The sequence below is a fragment of the Gracilinanus agilis genome, chromosome 3, assembly GCF_016433145.1.
Source record: "Gracilinanus agilis isolate LMUSP501 chromosome 3, AgileGrace, whole genome shotgun sequence".
Taxonomy (NCBI): domain Eukaryota; kingdom Metazoa; phylum Chordata; class Mammalia; order Didelphimorphia; family Didelphidae; genus Gracilinanus; species Gracilinanus agilis.
In genome coordinates this window covers 188,746,636-188,764,220 of record NC_058132.1, presented here as the reverse complement: position 1 = coordinate 188,764,220, position 17,585 = coordinate 188,746,636, and the positions used below count along the sequence as shown (strand labels likewise).

Sequence of the window (17,585 nt, the reverse complement as noted above, 5' to 3'; positions counted from 1 at the left end):
TTTGTTTCCAGGTAAATTAATTATTAATATAGATAACTCAATTAGATAATAGACATAAATGGACCTTGAAAATGTTTCCATTTTAAACAAATATAAGGTATTCTGGTTACTGGTTATGTCAAATTTCACTTTGTATTTTTAAAAATATGAAATCTCAGAAAGATTTATCAATGGACCAAATTCTATAATTAATAACATTTTTATTCAGCATTTCATTATTTTTGGTGTTCACCTTTACTCACAAATAGTTCATAGTCCTGAGAATATGTGACTTATAGTTAATAAGTTCTGGGTGAAAATCCCCCTAAAATAAAAAATAAATTTGTAGGTAAGGTTAGGTGGATTGCTAGATACTTAGATGGCATAGTCCTTAGGACCAGTTATCAGAAGTCCTTAGGTTTGGGAAGGATTCCAGAGAGAAAATGTCAAGTTACCACACTGGTGTAACACAGGGTTCATTTAAACTAGGATAGGTAGGGGAAGGGGAGTGGGATGTTCTAACTGGGTATGAAAACAAATTCCTCCCACCAAAATCCAATAGGTTTGAATAGATGTTAACTACACTGAATCTCTACCTACAGATCCCCGCTACCTGTACTATCTCCTAACCAGATTTGCTCCCCTCCTTTGTTAGCAATCAGAGTAAGGGAAGGCTGGAAGATACACAGGCCAACTGGGTCAAAAGGGAGATATCACACAAACAATTGTCCTCTGAAGTTTGGCGGGAATCCTGTAGAGATCACAGCAGGAACAGGAACACCCAGGTACAGATATAGATCCAATAAGAAGGGGAGTCATGGTTTATTAACTCACACAGTCCACTTGTGGAGTTTAAAACCAATCTCAGCCACTTCCCAGAAGGTAAAAGGCTTGTAGGAAAAGTCCACACACACACTGTGTCTTCCTCCAGAGAGCAAAGTCTAAACAATAGTCCTGGCAGAGTCACTGTCTCTCTAGGGTTCTGGAATTCTCTGCCTCTGCCTTGGAACTTCCTGCTTTCTCCAAGATTTCTCTAAAGCACACCTCAGCACCAGTTGTGTGATCCTGGCTAAGTCACTTAAACACTAATCCTCCTCAGTTTCCTCATCTATAAAATGAAGATAATAATAGCACCTACCTCCCATGAGGGCCATTGTGAAGATCAAATGAGATAATATCGGTGGCATCACTAGGTCACAGTTTGGTAACTTGGGGTATAGTTCCAAATTGCTTTCTAGATTGACTGGATCAGTTCAGTAAAATGAGGGGCAAATCAGCCCAGTTCAGAAAAATGGAACAAGTTAAAAGCTTTCAAATTGATAAGACTTTTAGACTGAGCTGAGTGATTGCTGTACTTATAGCCTGGGAAAGATAGGGAGAGCCCCATCTCTCTCTCTCTCTCTCTCTCTCTCTCTTTCTCTCACTCACACACACACACACACACAAAAGACAAAAAGAAAAAAAGAAAATACAGGGAAGAACTTTTCAAACCATGAAGTGCTCTATAAATATGACAAAAAGAAAAAATAAAATACAGAGATGCACTTTGCAAACCATGAAGTGCTCTATAAATGAGGTTTCTTATTTTGATTTTTCTCAATATCATAATTATAGTTACAACCAGTATCCCAGTGCTAGACTTTTATATTAATGGAGATAAAAGTAGTCTTGGTGAAGTAGCAACCACTTTTTCTAAATTTCACTAGAGGGGGGCAGCTGGTTGGCTCAGTGGATTGAGAGTCAGGCTCTGAGAGTTCAAATCTGACCTCAGACACTTTCTAGCAGCGTGACCCTGGACAAGTCACTTAATCCCCATTGCTGCTCTTCTGCTTTGGAACTAATATACAGTATTAATTCTAAGATGGAAGGTAAGGGTTTAAATAAATAAGTAAATTTCACTAGAAAACAACTTTCCTGCTAATTTTTTGAGACTAGTTTAATTCTTTAGTAATGGCTGTTTGAGAAAATGACTTTGGAAATGTATACATTTATAATATAGCTAAATATAGCTAACATACTAAAAATTATACCTTTGTGGATAATTTTTATTCTTTTGAGGCAGGTGGCAGAAATGACAAAATCATAGATCCTTTGTGTATTCAAGCATCCTCAGTGGAAGTTGTGTCAGCACAAGTATAACAAATGACCATATTTTGCAAGATTTTAACTTGTCATTACCACTCTTAGCTATTCCAGCATTCACATATACACAGTCATATACATATACAAAATTTGTAAGCAAAATGTATGAAACAAAGGAATAAAAACCTTGTAGGACAAAAACAAAACACTCAAGTCTGAAATGAAAGAAATCTACAAAGAAAACCATTTGCTAGTTTTTGTATTAAAAGATGGTACTACCGCTAAAGGAGACACAATTAACCCAATCCAGTGAATAAGTCCTTACCATGTACTTGGACTTTGTGGAAGAAAGAAAGATAAATAAGAAAAAATTGTGCCTCTGAGGAACTTAAAATCTTAGAGAAAGATAATGAACAGAGAATCATAATACAAATATAAGTGCCATAAGAGAAACAAAATGAGTCCAGAGGAGGGAAGAGATTATTTCTGCCTGGGAGAGTTCTTGAAAAACATGGTTATGTAGCTATGATTAAAAAGACGAATCCTGAAGAAGTTAATATCAGATCACACACATTTATTTTCCTTTGAGTTGCAGGAACACCACTATTTTCATCTCTTCCATTTACACTCATCATTGGCCCACCTTTATTGGTATGTTGAAGATACTTCTTTTGTGTACTGATAGTTCAAAGTGATGGCAACTATATGTGGGATTCAGGAAACTCTAAAATATTTTTTCTTTCTAATCACATTTACTAGTAAATATCAAGACAGTATTGCTGACAGTCAGGCTTTAGTTATTCTACTAGTAAAACTAGGCTCCTGAGCAACACTGGCTGAATTGGACCTACTAAGGAAATATATGACAATATGACATCTAAGTAGTTATACGTTGAGCTGAATTGGGACAAAAATAAACTGCTTAAAACAGAAAGCCACTATCAAGTTATGAGGTAACACTGAAATCATGATACTGTAAGAAATCATGAATTTCTTCTGGTTGTTTCTTCATGTCCCTTCACCATACTTCAAAACCTGTTTTTCATCCATACTTATCCCCTCTTAAGCCTCAAAGGATGAGGTAGCCTTTTCTCTTGCCAAAGCTAACTTCTATCTTCTCTATGATCTTGCTCCATCTCTTCCTATCAATTCTCATCCTTGACTACAAACATGTTTAGCATTTCTCCCATCTCTGCCCAATTACCCATATCAAGGTCATTAATGTTCCCTTTGCATACCAAGTTAAAGGTCTTTTCTCAATTCTTGTTCTCCTTTGCCTTTTTGTGAGAATCACTCCTATTGGCCCTGTTCTAAAAAGATTTTAAGCCCTTACCTTCTGTCTAAAAATCAATACTATATATGTTTTAGTTCCAAGGCAGAAAAATGGCAAGGCTTAACAACTGGGATTAAAGGACTTGCCCAGGATCACACAGCTGGGAAGTGTCTGAGGCCAGATTTTAATTTATTCTAGGCCTGCCACTTTATGTACTCTGTGACCTAGATGCCCCAGAATATTATATTGCCACCAAACCCCTCTCTTCTTCAGAATCTCCCTATTACTATTGAGAGTACTACCAGGGCCCCAGGCTTGTAATCTTGGTGTCATTATCAACTCCTCACTTTATCATTTCTTCCTTCAGCACATCTCTTTTGCTCCACTCACAAGGCTGCCCCCAAGCCCTTATCACCTCCCAGCTGGACTTTCACCCCTGTGTCCTTCTGGCTGATCTAGACTCAAGGCTCTCCCCATTCCAGTCCATTCTCCACTCTGCTACCAGCGATCTTTCTAAAGATCAAGTCTTACCATGTTGTAGCCCCCCCCATTCATCCTCATTTGTTCATATATTTTATCAACCCTATTAGTTTGGAATACTGTAGTATTTTATCTTTGTACTCCAGTATCTGGCACAATAGTTTGCATGGAAATGACATTGAATAAATATTTCCTGAATTAGATTATATTGTCTTCAATTATTTTGAGAAATTTCTGTAAAAAGTGTTAGAGCTACAAATTAACACGAATGCTTCCATTAAATAAAATCTACTAGAAATGCATATCGGCCATGGGAGGGGGGAAGGTCGGGGGGTGAAGGGGAAATTAAGAGCATAAATCATGTAACCATGTTAATTTTTCTAAAAAATAAATATTAATAAATGTTAAAAAAATAAATAAAATCTACTACATAATTCTATCATAGATAACAGTCCTATGACAACAAGATTTCTTCACATTCTTTTATTGACATTTTTTTACAAACAACATTTACAACACATTTTCAAAGAGGTTTAATACCATGTTCTCTTAGCAATTTTCTTTAGACAGCTATCATTTTCCAAAAATGCTAAAATTTAGTTATAGCAAAACATTTTTTATTATAGTATATCTTCAATGAAAACTAAATCTGTGGAAACTGAATTTGATAGTGTTAGTTCAAAGTCATTCGGATCAAACATTAACTCAGTGTCTATATGTGTAAGACACCATCCTAGGCACTATTCAAGAGGAGACATGAATTCTCCATACACACTAACAGAGATCAAACAAACAAGAAAGCTAATATTTTCAATTATTCTTTATTCTAGTTCTTTTCCTTTTGTGTGGGTAATTTATTTTTTTCTGTCCAGTTCTTAATCAGTATTGATTGTCACAGCTGAATTAATCATGTTGATCTGTAGCAGTTATTAAGACTGTTGAAACGCAAATATCAGTCATGATGCAGTTTATTCTTTTGGCATTTTCTTTTGGTGTCAGAGGTGTGGTTTGCTAGTTATTTTAGGGCCCAATGGAGAGTTGTAGCTCACTTTCACTTAAAAAGTTAAGGTTTCTGGAACAAACTAAATTCTGAGAAGGTTTATGAAGGAGGAGACAGCTTGCATAAGTGAAGTTTCACACCAGAGACTAATAGTTGGTATTGCATTATATTATTTGAAAATAGCAGGACCTAAATCTATAGTGGTTAAGGTAGTTTTTTCCCCCTCAAGCTTGCATATACCCTCTGCATGACTAAACTAAAGGCACAGTTCTTTGTTAATAAAAAGCCAGAAATATGTACTGGTGTATGACTGCAATAGTCTTATTACATCTTAGTTCATACATTTAGAAGATCAGTTCAATACAACAAATACTATGAAGTCAATAGGAAGTCTGTAGTTGAATGTATTTCAAAAGCACAATGAAAGCTGGAAAAAACCTCTTGTCAAAATGCTAATCTTATTCAAATTATTAGATACAGTCTTCATTTTGAGGAATTGATACTTTCACCCAAGTTGGAAAGACTATTTTCATCAGCACTCATCTCCTTTCTCCCAAAATGAAGTCCACTCAGTACACGTTTTGAGGTAAAAGGGATTTTTGAAACGATCTAATTAATATATTTTCAAGACCTTTTGAAATGTTAAGATTTTTTGAGAGGTTTCAGAAATCTTTCTTGCTACTACGTATGCAAATAGGTTTTTTTTTAGGGCTATATTTACAAATTATAGCAATGTATAATCATTTTGGCTCAAGTATAACATTTAAGGAACTGTTACATCATTAAATGCTACCATAGTGGTCTGAATTAATGCACCCTCATGTAAACAGCTATCTCTTGGGGAGTATATTATTATTATATAGGTAATACAATAATATTTATCCACCTTTTCCTTCTTTCCTTCATCACAGACATATGACATTTAGTAATTAGGACATCATTTATCATTTAAATTTTTTTAATGAAATGATTGACTTCCAAGAAACCAATGGGCAAAGTAATCTGCCTGAAAAAGAAAGATTCACTGGCTTGACCTTACTGTTCACATTCATACTAATGTTTAAGAACATTTTCAACACAACTATTAGGCTTAGGTCATATAGAAGTGAATTAGAACTGGAATTCTGGGTTCTTTTTGATGACATTGCATGTTACCGTTTGACTAGAAATATTCCCCTATTATATCAAACTATTCTAACCTGCTTATTATTGCAGTTGCAGATATATCATGGACCAAGTCACAGCCCCACTAGAAGTAACATGGGAAGAGCTGAAAGAGTACTTTCCATACTTGGATTTTATCTTGTATTTGTCGCTAACAACTATGTGTGAGCTTGGACAAGGCATTTGACCTGTTGAGGTCTCAGTTTCCTTATCTGTTGAATTAGATGACCTCAAAAGGAGCTTGTGAATCTATTCTAAATGTAATCCTATATCATAGCCATTAATCCTGTTCTAAGTCAGCATTTATACATGTGTTCTACTATATATCAAAAGCACTTTGGTATTTTGGCTGCTTGTCTAAGGAAACTTAGACTTATGCAATATACACTGAGATGATATCATTAATTTAAAATGTTGATAGATTCAATATATGAACTTGTACCAAGTAAATTACTTGGAATATACAATTAAAATTCATACAATATTCAAAATAGATTGAATTATATTTTCCACTTTTCTGGTCTGGTATTTTTCCTAAGTGGTCAATTCTAGTTAAAGCATATCTTCAATCATAACGAATTTATGGATGTCAATGGAAAGTAGACAGAGATTTTCAAAAAATGTTATATTTTAATTCATGTTCATTTCTCTCTATAAGCGCTTATAAAAAGAATACTTAAATAGGCCTAGAAAATGTATAATGTACAAATACATAAATACATATTTCGAAGAAAAGAAATAACTTTCAACCTCTAAAGAAAAATGAGTTAGTATTAATACCTTTATATACTGTCTCTATACTAGCAAACAGGAACAATAGAGGCAATTATTCATAAATTTGGCCTAAAATAAAAGCTATCTTTTGTTTGATAATTTATCATAATAAAGAGAGTCTGTCGATGGGTGTCTCAGGCCCTCCTTAATACACTGACAAAATGGAAAGTAGTTGGGAATTTTGTGATAAAATCTCTAAAGGAGCTGCTTAGAAAGGGTTCTTGTCAGGAAAAATCTTACGGTGGTCTTGAGGAAAATTTTTAAAAGATTAACTCATCATAATTTAGCCAAGTGGTTCAATGATTTAAATACCCTGTCCCAGCCAGGGTTTCTAATTAAACTGAAGTTCTCTTGGGATTTTCTGCCCATCATTTCTACTACTAAGAAGCAGTTTTTCAGTATGAAAAGGCCGAGTTAGAGAACAAATTTCAGAGCAAAGGAATTATCTAATTTTATAAAAACCAAAAAGGACTTTCTATAGGAAAAAAGAAAACTGAGGAAGAAGGGACTGGAGAAAACAATGATTCTCAACTTTTTTTATGATATGCACATAAGCACTTACTATACAAAACAACTTGTGATTTAACAATAATGTAATTAATATTGCTAGAAGAAATAATTCTTACTTGTCACCACTTCCCAGTTAATTGTAGAAATGGTTAAACAGATTTTACAAATGCAGTAAAGTAACAAAATTTGTAATTAAGATTAAGATGCACTTCTTGGAAATAAGTTAAATGCAGGAAGACTAATGAATCCCTTTCTATACATTTTTTCATCAAAATCCTCCCACTTTTACTAAGATATTAGAAGGTTTGTATGTCAAATATTTTAAAGAGCTAGCTTACTTTTTTGCAAATTAGTTTGCAGTGTTAATATATTCTCATCCCCCCCTTCTATATCCTCATTGAAGAAAAGTCTTCATGAACTTAATAATAACCTTTAAGTTTAAAAATTCAATCAACTACAATTATGACCAAAAATATTTTATATTTTATTCTTTTCTGTTCTAAATTGAATTTGTGACTTCACTTGTATAGGTAGCTCCTGGTACAATCCTTCCTCTCTTAATGCAGATTGGCATTTTCTCTTTGGTTTTTAGCCTTAGAACAGTTACCTACTACACTAAGAAATTAAATGAGTTACTCAGGATCATACAGCAAGTATATATCATTGGCAAGACTTGAATCTAAGTTTTCCTGACTTTTGGGCTAACTATTCATTATGATATACTGCTTATCACATTTGCTTACAGGGATGACAAGTTAGACAAAAATCTGGATATGGAGGAGCTGAATTTTCCCTCTTCAAAATTTTCAGATAGACCCATGATTTCATGAATGTGGGAAATTTTAAAATATATTATCATTATTATCTTATCAAAATGTTTTTTAGTTTCCTTTCTTTAAAATTATTGGGAATAATATTCTGATTATAATCTCAGCTGTCTACAAAACATAAAAACTATATTTCAGAAGCAGTAAATCAAATTAATCAAAAATAATATTAATATATAATTTCTTCACATTTAATGCTTGTTAAAACATGAGAATGCATGAAAATCTGGTCCCTTGAAAATGGACTTTGGTTTTAGTCCTAGTTAAAATCTTTGATATGTTAATTTGCTAAGTAAATATTGCACTTTTCTTTACAAATATTAATGTCTTCAAAATTATATTTTTCTGCTTTAACTATTACTATGTTATCACCTTAATAGTTTAAATTAAATATCTTATAAAAGGACGCAAAAACAATGATTCGTGACTCAGGCAAATCAATGATTTTTATGCTTTCATAATAGTAATTTTGTTCTTCATGTTGGTATTTGTCCTAAAACAAATACCTGATCTACTCATACCCATTCATACCCATTTTTGGAGCTACTTATGAATTCAGCAAATACATTGTTTCATAGGCTTTACTGCTTCTTCTGAAGAATGCACAATATTTGGAACGAAGCCACTTTTAACACCTTCCCAGCCATCTTGAATACAAATTTCTCCTTTTTTAATAAGTTCATATATATCTCTTGTCAGAATTGTGAAAGATTCTTCAACATTTGTAGCATCTTTTGCCGAGGTCTCTATATACTTCATTCCACAGGCTGCTGACATTTTTTCAGCTTCTTCCCTTGAAACTTGACGTTGCGACACTAGATCACATTTATGTCCCACTAACAGAAATACAATCCGAAATGGCTGCACATACATTTTGGCTTCTTCTAACCAATCTTGCACATGTTCAAAAGATCTTCGGTTTGTGATATCAAATACCAGAAATCCACCAACAGAGTTGCGGTAATAAGCTCGAGTTATTGATCTGAAAAATGAATAGAAACTTATAAACAAAATGTTCTTTTTTCTTTACATTTCCAAATGGGGCAATTTATTTGTGTGAAACAAAGCTAGGGAATAGCATAAGCAGGTGAGTGGGAATTTAGTTATATTGATGGGTCAGTTCAACTAAAGGAAAACATTCTATGAAGCAAATAAGTGGGTAAGTTAGTTGCAAAAAGTGACAATTTTGAAGGGGTAGTAATTAGCAAGACAATTCAAATTAATAAGTATTTACATGGCAATTTTCACTTCAGATTGCCTAATTATTTTTCCTATTTGAATATTTGAACTAGAAAGACCAAGATGAATAATCCAAATTCACTTCTTTGACAGGATGCCAAAAGACCCTGGCTGCAGACCTATACATCTCACTCCTGGACTACTGTGATAGCCTGTGAATGGGTCTGCCTCTCCTCACTTCAATCTATCCTTCATTCAGCTGTCAAAGTGATCTTCCTCTATACTCAATAAAATCCAGTGGCTCTGTATTACCTCCAGGATCTATTATGCTACCTCCGTCCTCTGTACCTTACCTTCCCATATGCCCTGAAATCGAGTGACACTGGTCTCTTTGCAGCTATTCAAACAAGATTCTCCATCTCTCGGCTTCAGTCATTTTCTTTTGCTGACCCTTATGACTGGAACGTTCTCTCTCCTATCACTATCTCTTGGCTTCCTTCAAGATCCAGGTAAAATTCTACTTTCTACAGGAAGTCTATACTGATTGCCCCTTGATTTTAATGTCCTCTTTGTTTTGATTATCTCCAATTTATCCAGTATACAATGTGTTTGTTCATAGCTGTTTTCATGTCAGCTCCCTCATTAGATTGTGAACCCTTTGAAAACAGACTTTTTTTTATCTTTCTTTGTATCTACTGCATTTAGCATGGTGTCTGGCATAAGAGAGGCATTTAATCAATGTTAACTGACTAAATGACTAACTTCAAAACCAAACTCTTTTTCTTAACCCCTTGAAACTCTCGCCATTGATGTAAAAGTAGACAAAGGTATAGGAGTTGACATAGAGAAAAATGGAACATAACTCCACTCTAATCCTTTATTCCTTAAGTCAAAACTTGTCCTGAGTAGTATGCCAAGAAAAGTAGTAACAGGGATGACAAAGGAGGGTTCTATCTTCTTAGAAAGGGGTTGTACTGTTGTAAGGGGCTTCAGGTAAGTCCCTGGGGTTCAGGAAGGTTACCTTTTGCATGAATGTAAGACTCCGAAACTTAGCTTAAAAATAAGAGATTTATTAGTTTAGAAGGTAATGTTGAATCTGGCCAGGAGGATGGCACAGGTAGAAGCCTACCTCCTAGGTGGAACAACATAGTTGGAAAGCTGTTCCTTGGGAGGACAGCATGGATAGAAAAACTGTCCCAACACGACATCAATTCTGGGGATTTTATACTCTTTGCAACAGTGGAGACCTGACTCTGGAGCAAGAGGTTGGGGGGAGGTTTGTCTGAAGGCATGGGAGTAGTTCTCATGATTTGGAGGACAGATGAATGAAGTGTGTCTCTTTGTCCATCTCAAATCAATGGGACAATCACAGGAGGGTAATCCTCAAGGTCAGATGTTTTGGGTTGGGAATTCCCTGCTTATGGGTTGCCCGAGTTTTGGGGATACAATGCCCATGCCAGTACAAAATAAATAAAGGGACATTAAGATAGTTGCCTCAGGTTTTTAATTACCATTGGATCACTGAGAAAAAAGTTTAAAAAAAAATCAATAATTCCAAGGGTTGGAGTCAGCTGCATACCCAAGCTGCCAAAATTTTGATTTGAAAAAAGTAGAACTCTTTGGAAATATCAAATTTTCGTGTATTCCCTGAGTTTTCACTGTCAAAGCCTTTTGATTACAAACCCACTATGTAAATATGGGTAGACCTATAGTTTTTTAGAAAAAAGGGGGCAGTTAGGTGGCTCAGTGGATTGAAAGCCTGACCTAGAGACAGGAGGTCCTGGGTTCAAATATGACCTCAGACACTTGCTAGCTGTGTGACCCTGGGCAAGTCACTTAACCCCCCCTTGCCTAGACCTTACCACCCCTCTTCTGTCTTGAAACCAATAGTACGTATTGGTTCCAAGACAAAAGGCAAGGGTTTTAAAAAACAAAACACCATACCCATCAAACTACCAAAATTTTTTTTTTTACAGAATTAGAAAAAACTATTACAAAGTTTATTTGGAAGAACAAAAGATCAAGAATATCAAGGGAAATAATGAAAAAAAATGTGAAGGAAGGTGGCCTAGCAGTACCAGATATCAAGTTGTACTATAAAGCAATAGTCATCAAAACAATGTCTTGCTGGCCAATAATCCTATCTTACTAATAAATCTCTATTTTTACTTTTAAGCTAAGTTTCAGAGTCTTGCATTCTTGCAAAAGGTATCCTTCCCAAACCCAGGGGTTTACTACTGCACCCCACAATATATGGTAACCCCATAACATTAACGATGGTCTGTCTTCCAAAAATAGTCTAATAATGCTAAAGAGATTAGAAATTCTCCTAGGTTAATAGACAACTATCTTAATTGATCAAATCATACTCTCTAATTCAGGACACACACCTGTAAGACCTAGCAACCATTTTGCCTATTTCTCTCCCTTTTAAATGCATATTGTGTGAAGTGGAAGTTTAAGTGGACCTTGAATATCAAGATTTACCCTCTTTAGCCACTATTCAGAGACCAAGAAAAAACATCTTTAAAAATGGAATATATTGCTAAGAGACAGAAGGGAGGATCAGTGGAATAAACTTGGGGTAAGTGACATCAGCAAGACAGTCTATGATAAACCTAAAGAGCCCAACTTTTGGGACAAAAATTCACTATTTGACAAAAAGTGCTGGGAAATTTGGAAAACAATATGGGAGAGATTAGGTTTAGATCAACACCTCACACCCTACACCAAGATAAATTCAGAATGGGTGAATGACTTGAATATAAAGAAGGAAACTATTAAGTAAATTAGGTGAACACAGAATAGTATACTTGTCAGATCTCTGGGAAAGGAAAGATTTTAAAACCAAGCAAGAGTTAGAGAAAATTACAAAATGTAAAATAAATAGTTGATTATATTAAATTAAAAAGGTTTTGTATAAACAAAAACAATGCAACCAAAATAAGAAGGGAAACAACTGGGAAAAACTCCGACAGGGATCTAATTACTCAAATATACAAGGAGTTTTCAATTGTATAAAAAAATCAAGCCATTCCCCAGTTGATAAATGGGCAAGGGACATGAATAGGCAATTTTCAGATAAAGAAATAAAAACTATCAATAAGCACATGAGAAAGTGTCCTAAATTTCTAATAATTAGAGAAATACAAATTAAAACAACTCTGAGGTATCACCTTACGCCCAGCAGACTGGCTAAAATGACAGCAAGGGAGAGTAATAAATGTTAGAGGGGATGTGGCAAAATTGGGACATTAATGCATTGCTGGTGGAGTCGTAAACTGATCTAACCATTCTGGATGGCAATTTAGAACTATGCCCAAAGAGTACTAAAGATTGTTTTCCCTTTGATCCAGCCATACCATTGTTGGGGTTGTACCCCAAAGAGATCATAGGGAAAAAGACATGTTCAAAAATATTTATAGCTGCACTCTTTGTGGTGGCAAAAAACTGGAAAACGAGGGTATGCCCTTCAGTTGGGGAATGGCTGAACAAATTGTGGTATTTATTGGTGATAGAATACTATTGTGCTCAAAGGAATAATAAACGGGAGGAATTCCATGTAAACTGGAATGACCTCCAGGAATTGATGCAGAGTGAAAGGAGCAGAGCCAGAAGAACATTGTACACAGAGACTGATAACACTGTGATAAAATTGAATGCAATGGACTTGTACTTGCAGCAATGCAATGACCCAGGACAATTCTGAGGGATTTATGGGCTGTACTTGCAGCAATGCAATGACCCAGGACAATTCTGAGGGATTTATGGAAAAGAATGCTACCCACATTCAGAGGAAGAACTACAGGAGTGGAAACACAGAAGAAAAACAACTGCTTGAACACATGGGTTGAGGCAGACATGACTGGGGATGTAGACCTGCAAAGACCACACCAATGTAACTATCAATAATATGTAAATAAGTCTTGACTGACTACACATGTTAAAATCAGAGAACATGAATCATGTAACCATGGAAAAATTTTCTAAAAAACTAAATAAAAAACAAATAAACAAATAAATAAAAGTAAACAAAACAAACATAGTTAAGACTTTCATGAAAGAAAGTTTTAATCTATTCACCAATCTGTAAAAAAAAAACCACAAAACCAAACTTGCCACTTTTTACAACTGAAAACAGCATTAGATGTTTGCATTTAGATACAAATATAGCTTACATATAGCAGCAAAACCATTATTTTGTTAAGATTTTTAATTTTGGAAAAGCATTTCACTGTATCAGGATCTAATTATAGCAAGGCATAGGTAGTATACACTATAAACAGAAATTTGTTACTGATACCCTAGACATAACTGACCTAGTATCAGCAATTTTCCTTTCACATGCTAGGCAGGATATAGCTCTGCTCTATATTGAAATGATATTTACAGTTTGAGTAGAATGAAAACAAGGAAAGGTAAGAATTTGGCAGCTATTAGAGAAGGAACCTGTAGGAGGAGAGGCAATAGCAGCAAAGTTGGGACAAAGTGAGGAGTCCTTGGGACATTTATGTCTTCACATTATTAGAAACTTCTGCTATGCTTAAATGTTGTGTCAACATGGAATCTAGAGACCCCAAACTTGTAGCTTAGTAAGATCTGATGAACCCCAAGTTTTAGGACTAGCTTGTAAGTTGGAGACTCCAAAAGCTTGTCCTTGTTCCCTGTTCCTGTGAGGAAGGAAATCTCAGGTTAGCCATTTCAGACTGAATAATGGACCCTAAGGTAAGGGAGTGTGGTACAATGAAAGAAGCTTCTAAGGCTAAGAGAGTCACTTGGTTTTACCTCATACCCCAGCTTCTGGGTATGGTTTCTTTCCCAAGCCCGCCAGTATAGTTTGAACTCCCATTTCCTTGTAGCCGTGGTAATATCAATCTTTCCCTGTCCCTGGATTCCCCAAATGGTGTAAGTGCCCCAGATTCTTTAGTTCCTCGGGGTTGTCATCTAGGGAAGTGGCATACAGCTCTGCCAGGAGACCTAATTTAGTGCTGAACTCCTCTCCATAATTAAAGAGTGGTTTTTCTGACTATTTAATAGTTCTGCTTTTCCTTTTTTCATTTTAACATTGTGTATTTGAGGAATACAAATATTCAAACCACAGCACTGGCTGAACACTGCACTTTCATCTGAATTACTTAACTAATCCAAATTTATCAGACAATTAAGCAACTTTTGCTTTGTTTATGAAGATGTGATTTGCAACTCCAGTGTGCATAAAAAATAAGCAGCATTATCACAGGGGCTGTTACAAACCTTTCCTCAAGCTTGAGGCAGTGCCCCTACATTTCTCTCAATAAAGCATTTCAAGTGATGGTTCTTCAGATTATATTGTTTAATGGTGATTAAAGAGGGTGTACTTTGGAATTTTCACAGTTCCCTCAATTTCTACTTGACACACTTTGAACTGCAAACAAGTGAATGATAAATTAGGGACGTAAGCCCAGAGTGAGTACTATACTGGCAGTCTCTTAACTGCTAAATAAAATGTCTTTTTCTTAGCTCTCCTACTCCACCACTTAGGAGTTTTTAGAGCTATCAACTTTTCCCTCTTCCAGGATAGTGTCTTCTCCCCATGTTTTTATGACACTGGCCTTTCCAAATCCTCCTTCTCTCTTACTCTTCCCTCAGTCTCCTTTGATGATACCCATTTTCTGGACCCTAATCATAGGTGTACCCAAAGCCTTGGCTTTTAGCCCACTTGGTAATCTCATTCATTCTGGGTTCAATAATCATCTCTACACAGATGTATTATGGTATGGGCATTGTAACCCTGAAACTCAGGCAAACCCTAAGCAGGGAAATTCCTCAGGACTCCCAACCCAAAACATCTGACCTTGAGGATTATCCTCTGTGGGAAGCCAATAAGAGAATAGATAAAAATCTGAGACCCCTCTTTTGACACCTCTTATGAACCATACCTTTTCTTATTGGAAAAACATTATAGACTTATTGGAAAGCTTTGAGACCTTAATCAGACCAGCAACTACTGAGTTAAAAATTTCTTTCCTTGATAATTAAGAAGCCTGAACTCTAAAAAATATAGTCAAGGCTGGACACAGACAAAGATAGAGATAAGACTGAAGCCAGACTTTATCTGACCAGGTCCAGATCTGTAAATCAAGGCAGAATGCAATTAGTAAACATCTCTATGAAATATATTTCTGCTCCCAGAATTAACCCCTACTAATTGGTGGTTGGAATTTGGCCCTTGCCCTTGTACCCATCTCTCTACTTTTAGACTTTAATGGATTGTGTATGATTTGTAATCCCTTCACAGCTGTGACTCTTTGTGTTCTTTGTTTGAAACCAGTATAAAATAAAGTCCAAATCCCATAGTGTTAGATCAACATGGGCTAACCACTATTCTGGTTGTTCTCATTTTCTTTTTCCTGTCTTAACAATCCGATGCCACTAAATGCCACTCAGGACATATAGGGAGCTGGCTCTCTATAGTCCTCCTTTGATAGTCCCATTGATTTGAGATGTCCTCCAAATCATGAGAATTTGGCAGAATTCAGGCAAACCTCCTCCCACTCCTTGCTTCAGTGCTTACCACTCTAGAATCATGTCTTCACTGTTGTAAAGAGTATAAAAATGACAGAATTGGTGTCCTCTGGGGGACAGCTTTTCCCTCCATGCTGACCTCCCAAGGAGCAGCTTTCTACCCAACCCATGCTATTTCACCTAGGAGGCAGGCTTCCACCTGTGCTGCCCTCCTGGCCAGATTCAACATTAAATTAATAAATCTCTTTATTTTTAAGCTAAATTGTGGAGTCTTGCATTCTTGCAAAAGGTACCTTCCCCAAACCCCAGGGGCTCACCTCAAGCTATCTCCACAACATCTATATATACAGTCCTAATGTGCATATATGCTTGTATACTTACCTTTTCCCCCATCACAACTATTTGAGGCCCTTAGCATTTCACACATGGACTACTGTAATAGCCTCTTAATTGTTTCTAGTCTCTCCTCTTTTCCATCTCTAAAACATAACACTGATTTTAATTCTGTTTTTTAAGACTCTTGTTACCCTTCACCTTGTGTTATTTAAAATTACTGGGGTTCTATTTAGAAGTATTAAGCCTCAAGATATGTAGTATTTGACAAACTTCCTGTGGACATGTGGGGGACCTTGGAACTACATTTTCCATGGTCCAACGGATTTCCTGTTTCAGATGCTGTCTTTAAGGTAAAGCCCACCGGCTTTAAATATTGGGAAGTGGAGTATGACTTCCTCTCTTTGTTACCTGAGCGCGCTCCCAGGGGACGGAGAGGAGTAGGGAAGGTATGGAATAAAATGGCGGAGGTGGCAAATTTGAATTTTTTACAGGCACGTGGTCGATTTTATTTTATCAACATGGGCCTAAATAAAATATTAGTTTTCCTCATAATATCAGCCTTCATCATTTTTTTAAAATAACAGTTTGGCAAACCACATTGGGAAAGTAACTCGATTTTTCAGATAGCCTACTGAGAGCATTTAGAATCCTTCCAGGATCAACATGGGCCTAAATAAATTATTAGTTTTCCTCATAATATCAGCCTTCATCAATTAAAAAAATAACAACCTACACTCTGAAGAAACTTGCCTAAAGGTCAAGCTTTTATCTTTGTAAAGTGGTTGTTGTTGTAATCCCTTTTGACATTTTCTTAGCAAAGATAATGGAATGGTTTATTTCTTTCTCCAGCTCATTTTATGAATGAGGAAACTGTTAAAATCATTAATCTGGGATAAGTTGGATGCCACTTTGTCTGACAGGGATGGCAGCTGAGAGATTCAGAATGTTCCCAGGTGCTGTGAGCTGGGGCAAATATCAGTTGGCGCCCACCCTATAAATACCCCCCTAAGAACTACAGTTGAGGTTTCAGAATTCAGAGCTGGGACTTGAGCAAACATCTTTGGATCAAACTGGGCAGAGGGAGGTAAAAGGTGGTTGAAGGGTGGAAGAAAGAGTAGGCCTGAACCTAAAGCTATATATATCCTGTGCTTGACTGAGAGAGCTAGTGAGCCATCAATATCATTGGTAGTAAAGCTGAGATCATCAATCCATATCTACATCAATAGCCTTCCCTATTCTCTGGCTGTGGACAGGTCAGGTCAGAAATAGTGAGAGGGTGAAGACCTCTACCAGCCTAGCAGTCTCTAGTCCTAAACATTGATTAGCTTAGTAGCCAAATATAGCAATAGGGTTTCCAATCCCCAAACCTAGTAGTACCTTGTTATCCTTTCCCATCAATAGATAATATAGTGATTTAACAGAAAGTTAACAGAAAATGAACAGAAAGTACCTTCCTGAGTGGTTATTCTTTCACAGC

The 17,585-nt window shown here is 35.9% G+C and overlaps 1 protein-coding gene across 1 annotated transcript in view; it reads right to left on the bottom strand.

Moving 5' to 3' along the window:
• Positions 1-8,644: 8,644 nt before the first annotated feature.
• RAB39A (RAB39A, member RAS oncogene family) overlaps positions 8,645-17,585 on the bottom strand; it is a 29,920-nt gene continuing 20,979 nt past the window's right edge. Inside the window, exon 2 of the mRNA XM_044666294.1 lies at positions 8,645-9,071. Coding sequence (XP_044522229.1) covers positions 8,645-9,071 — 427 coding nt within the window. The remainder of the gene's footprint in view (positions 9,072-17,585) is intronic.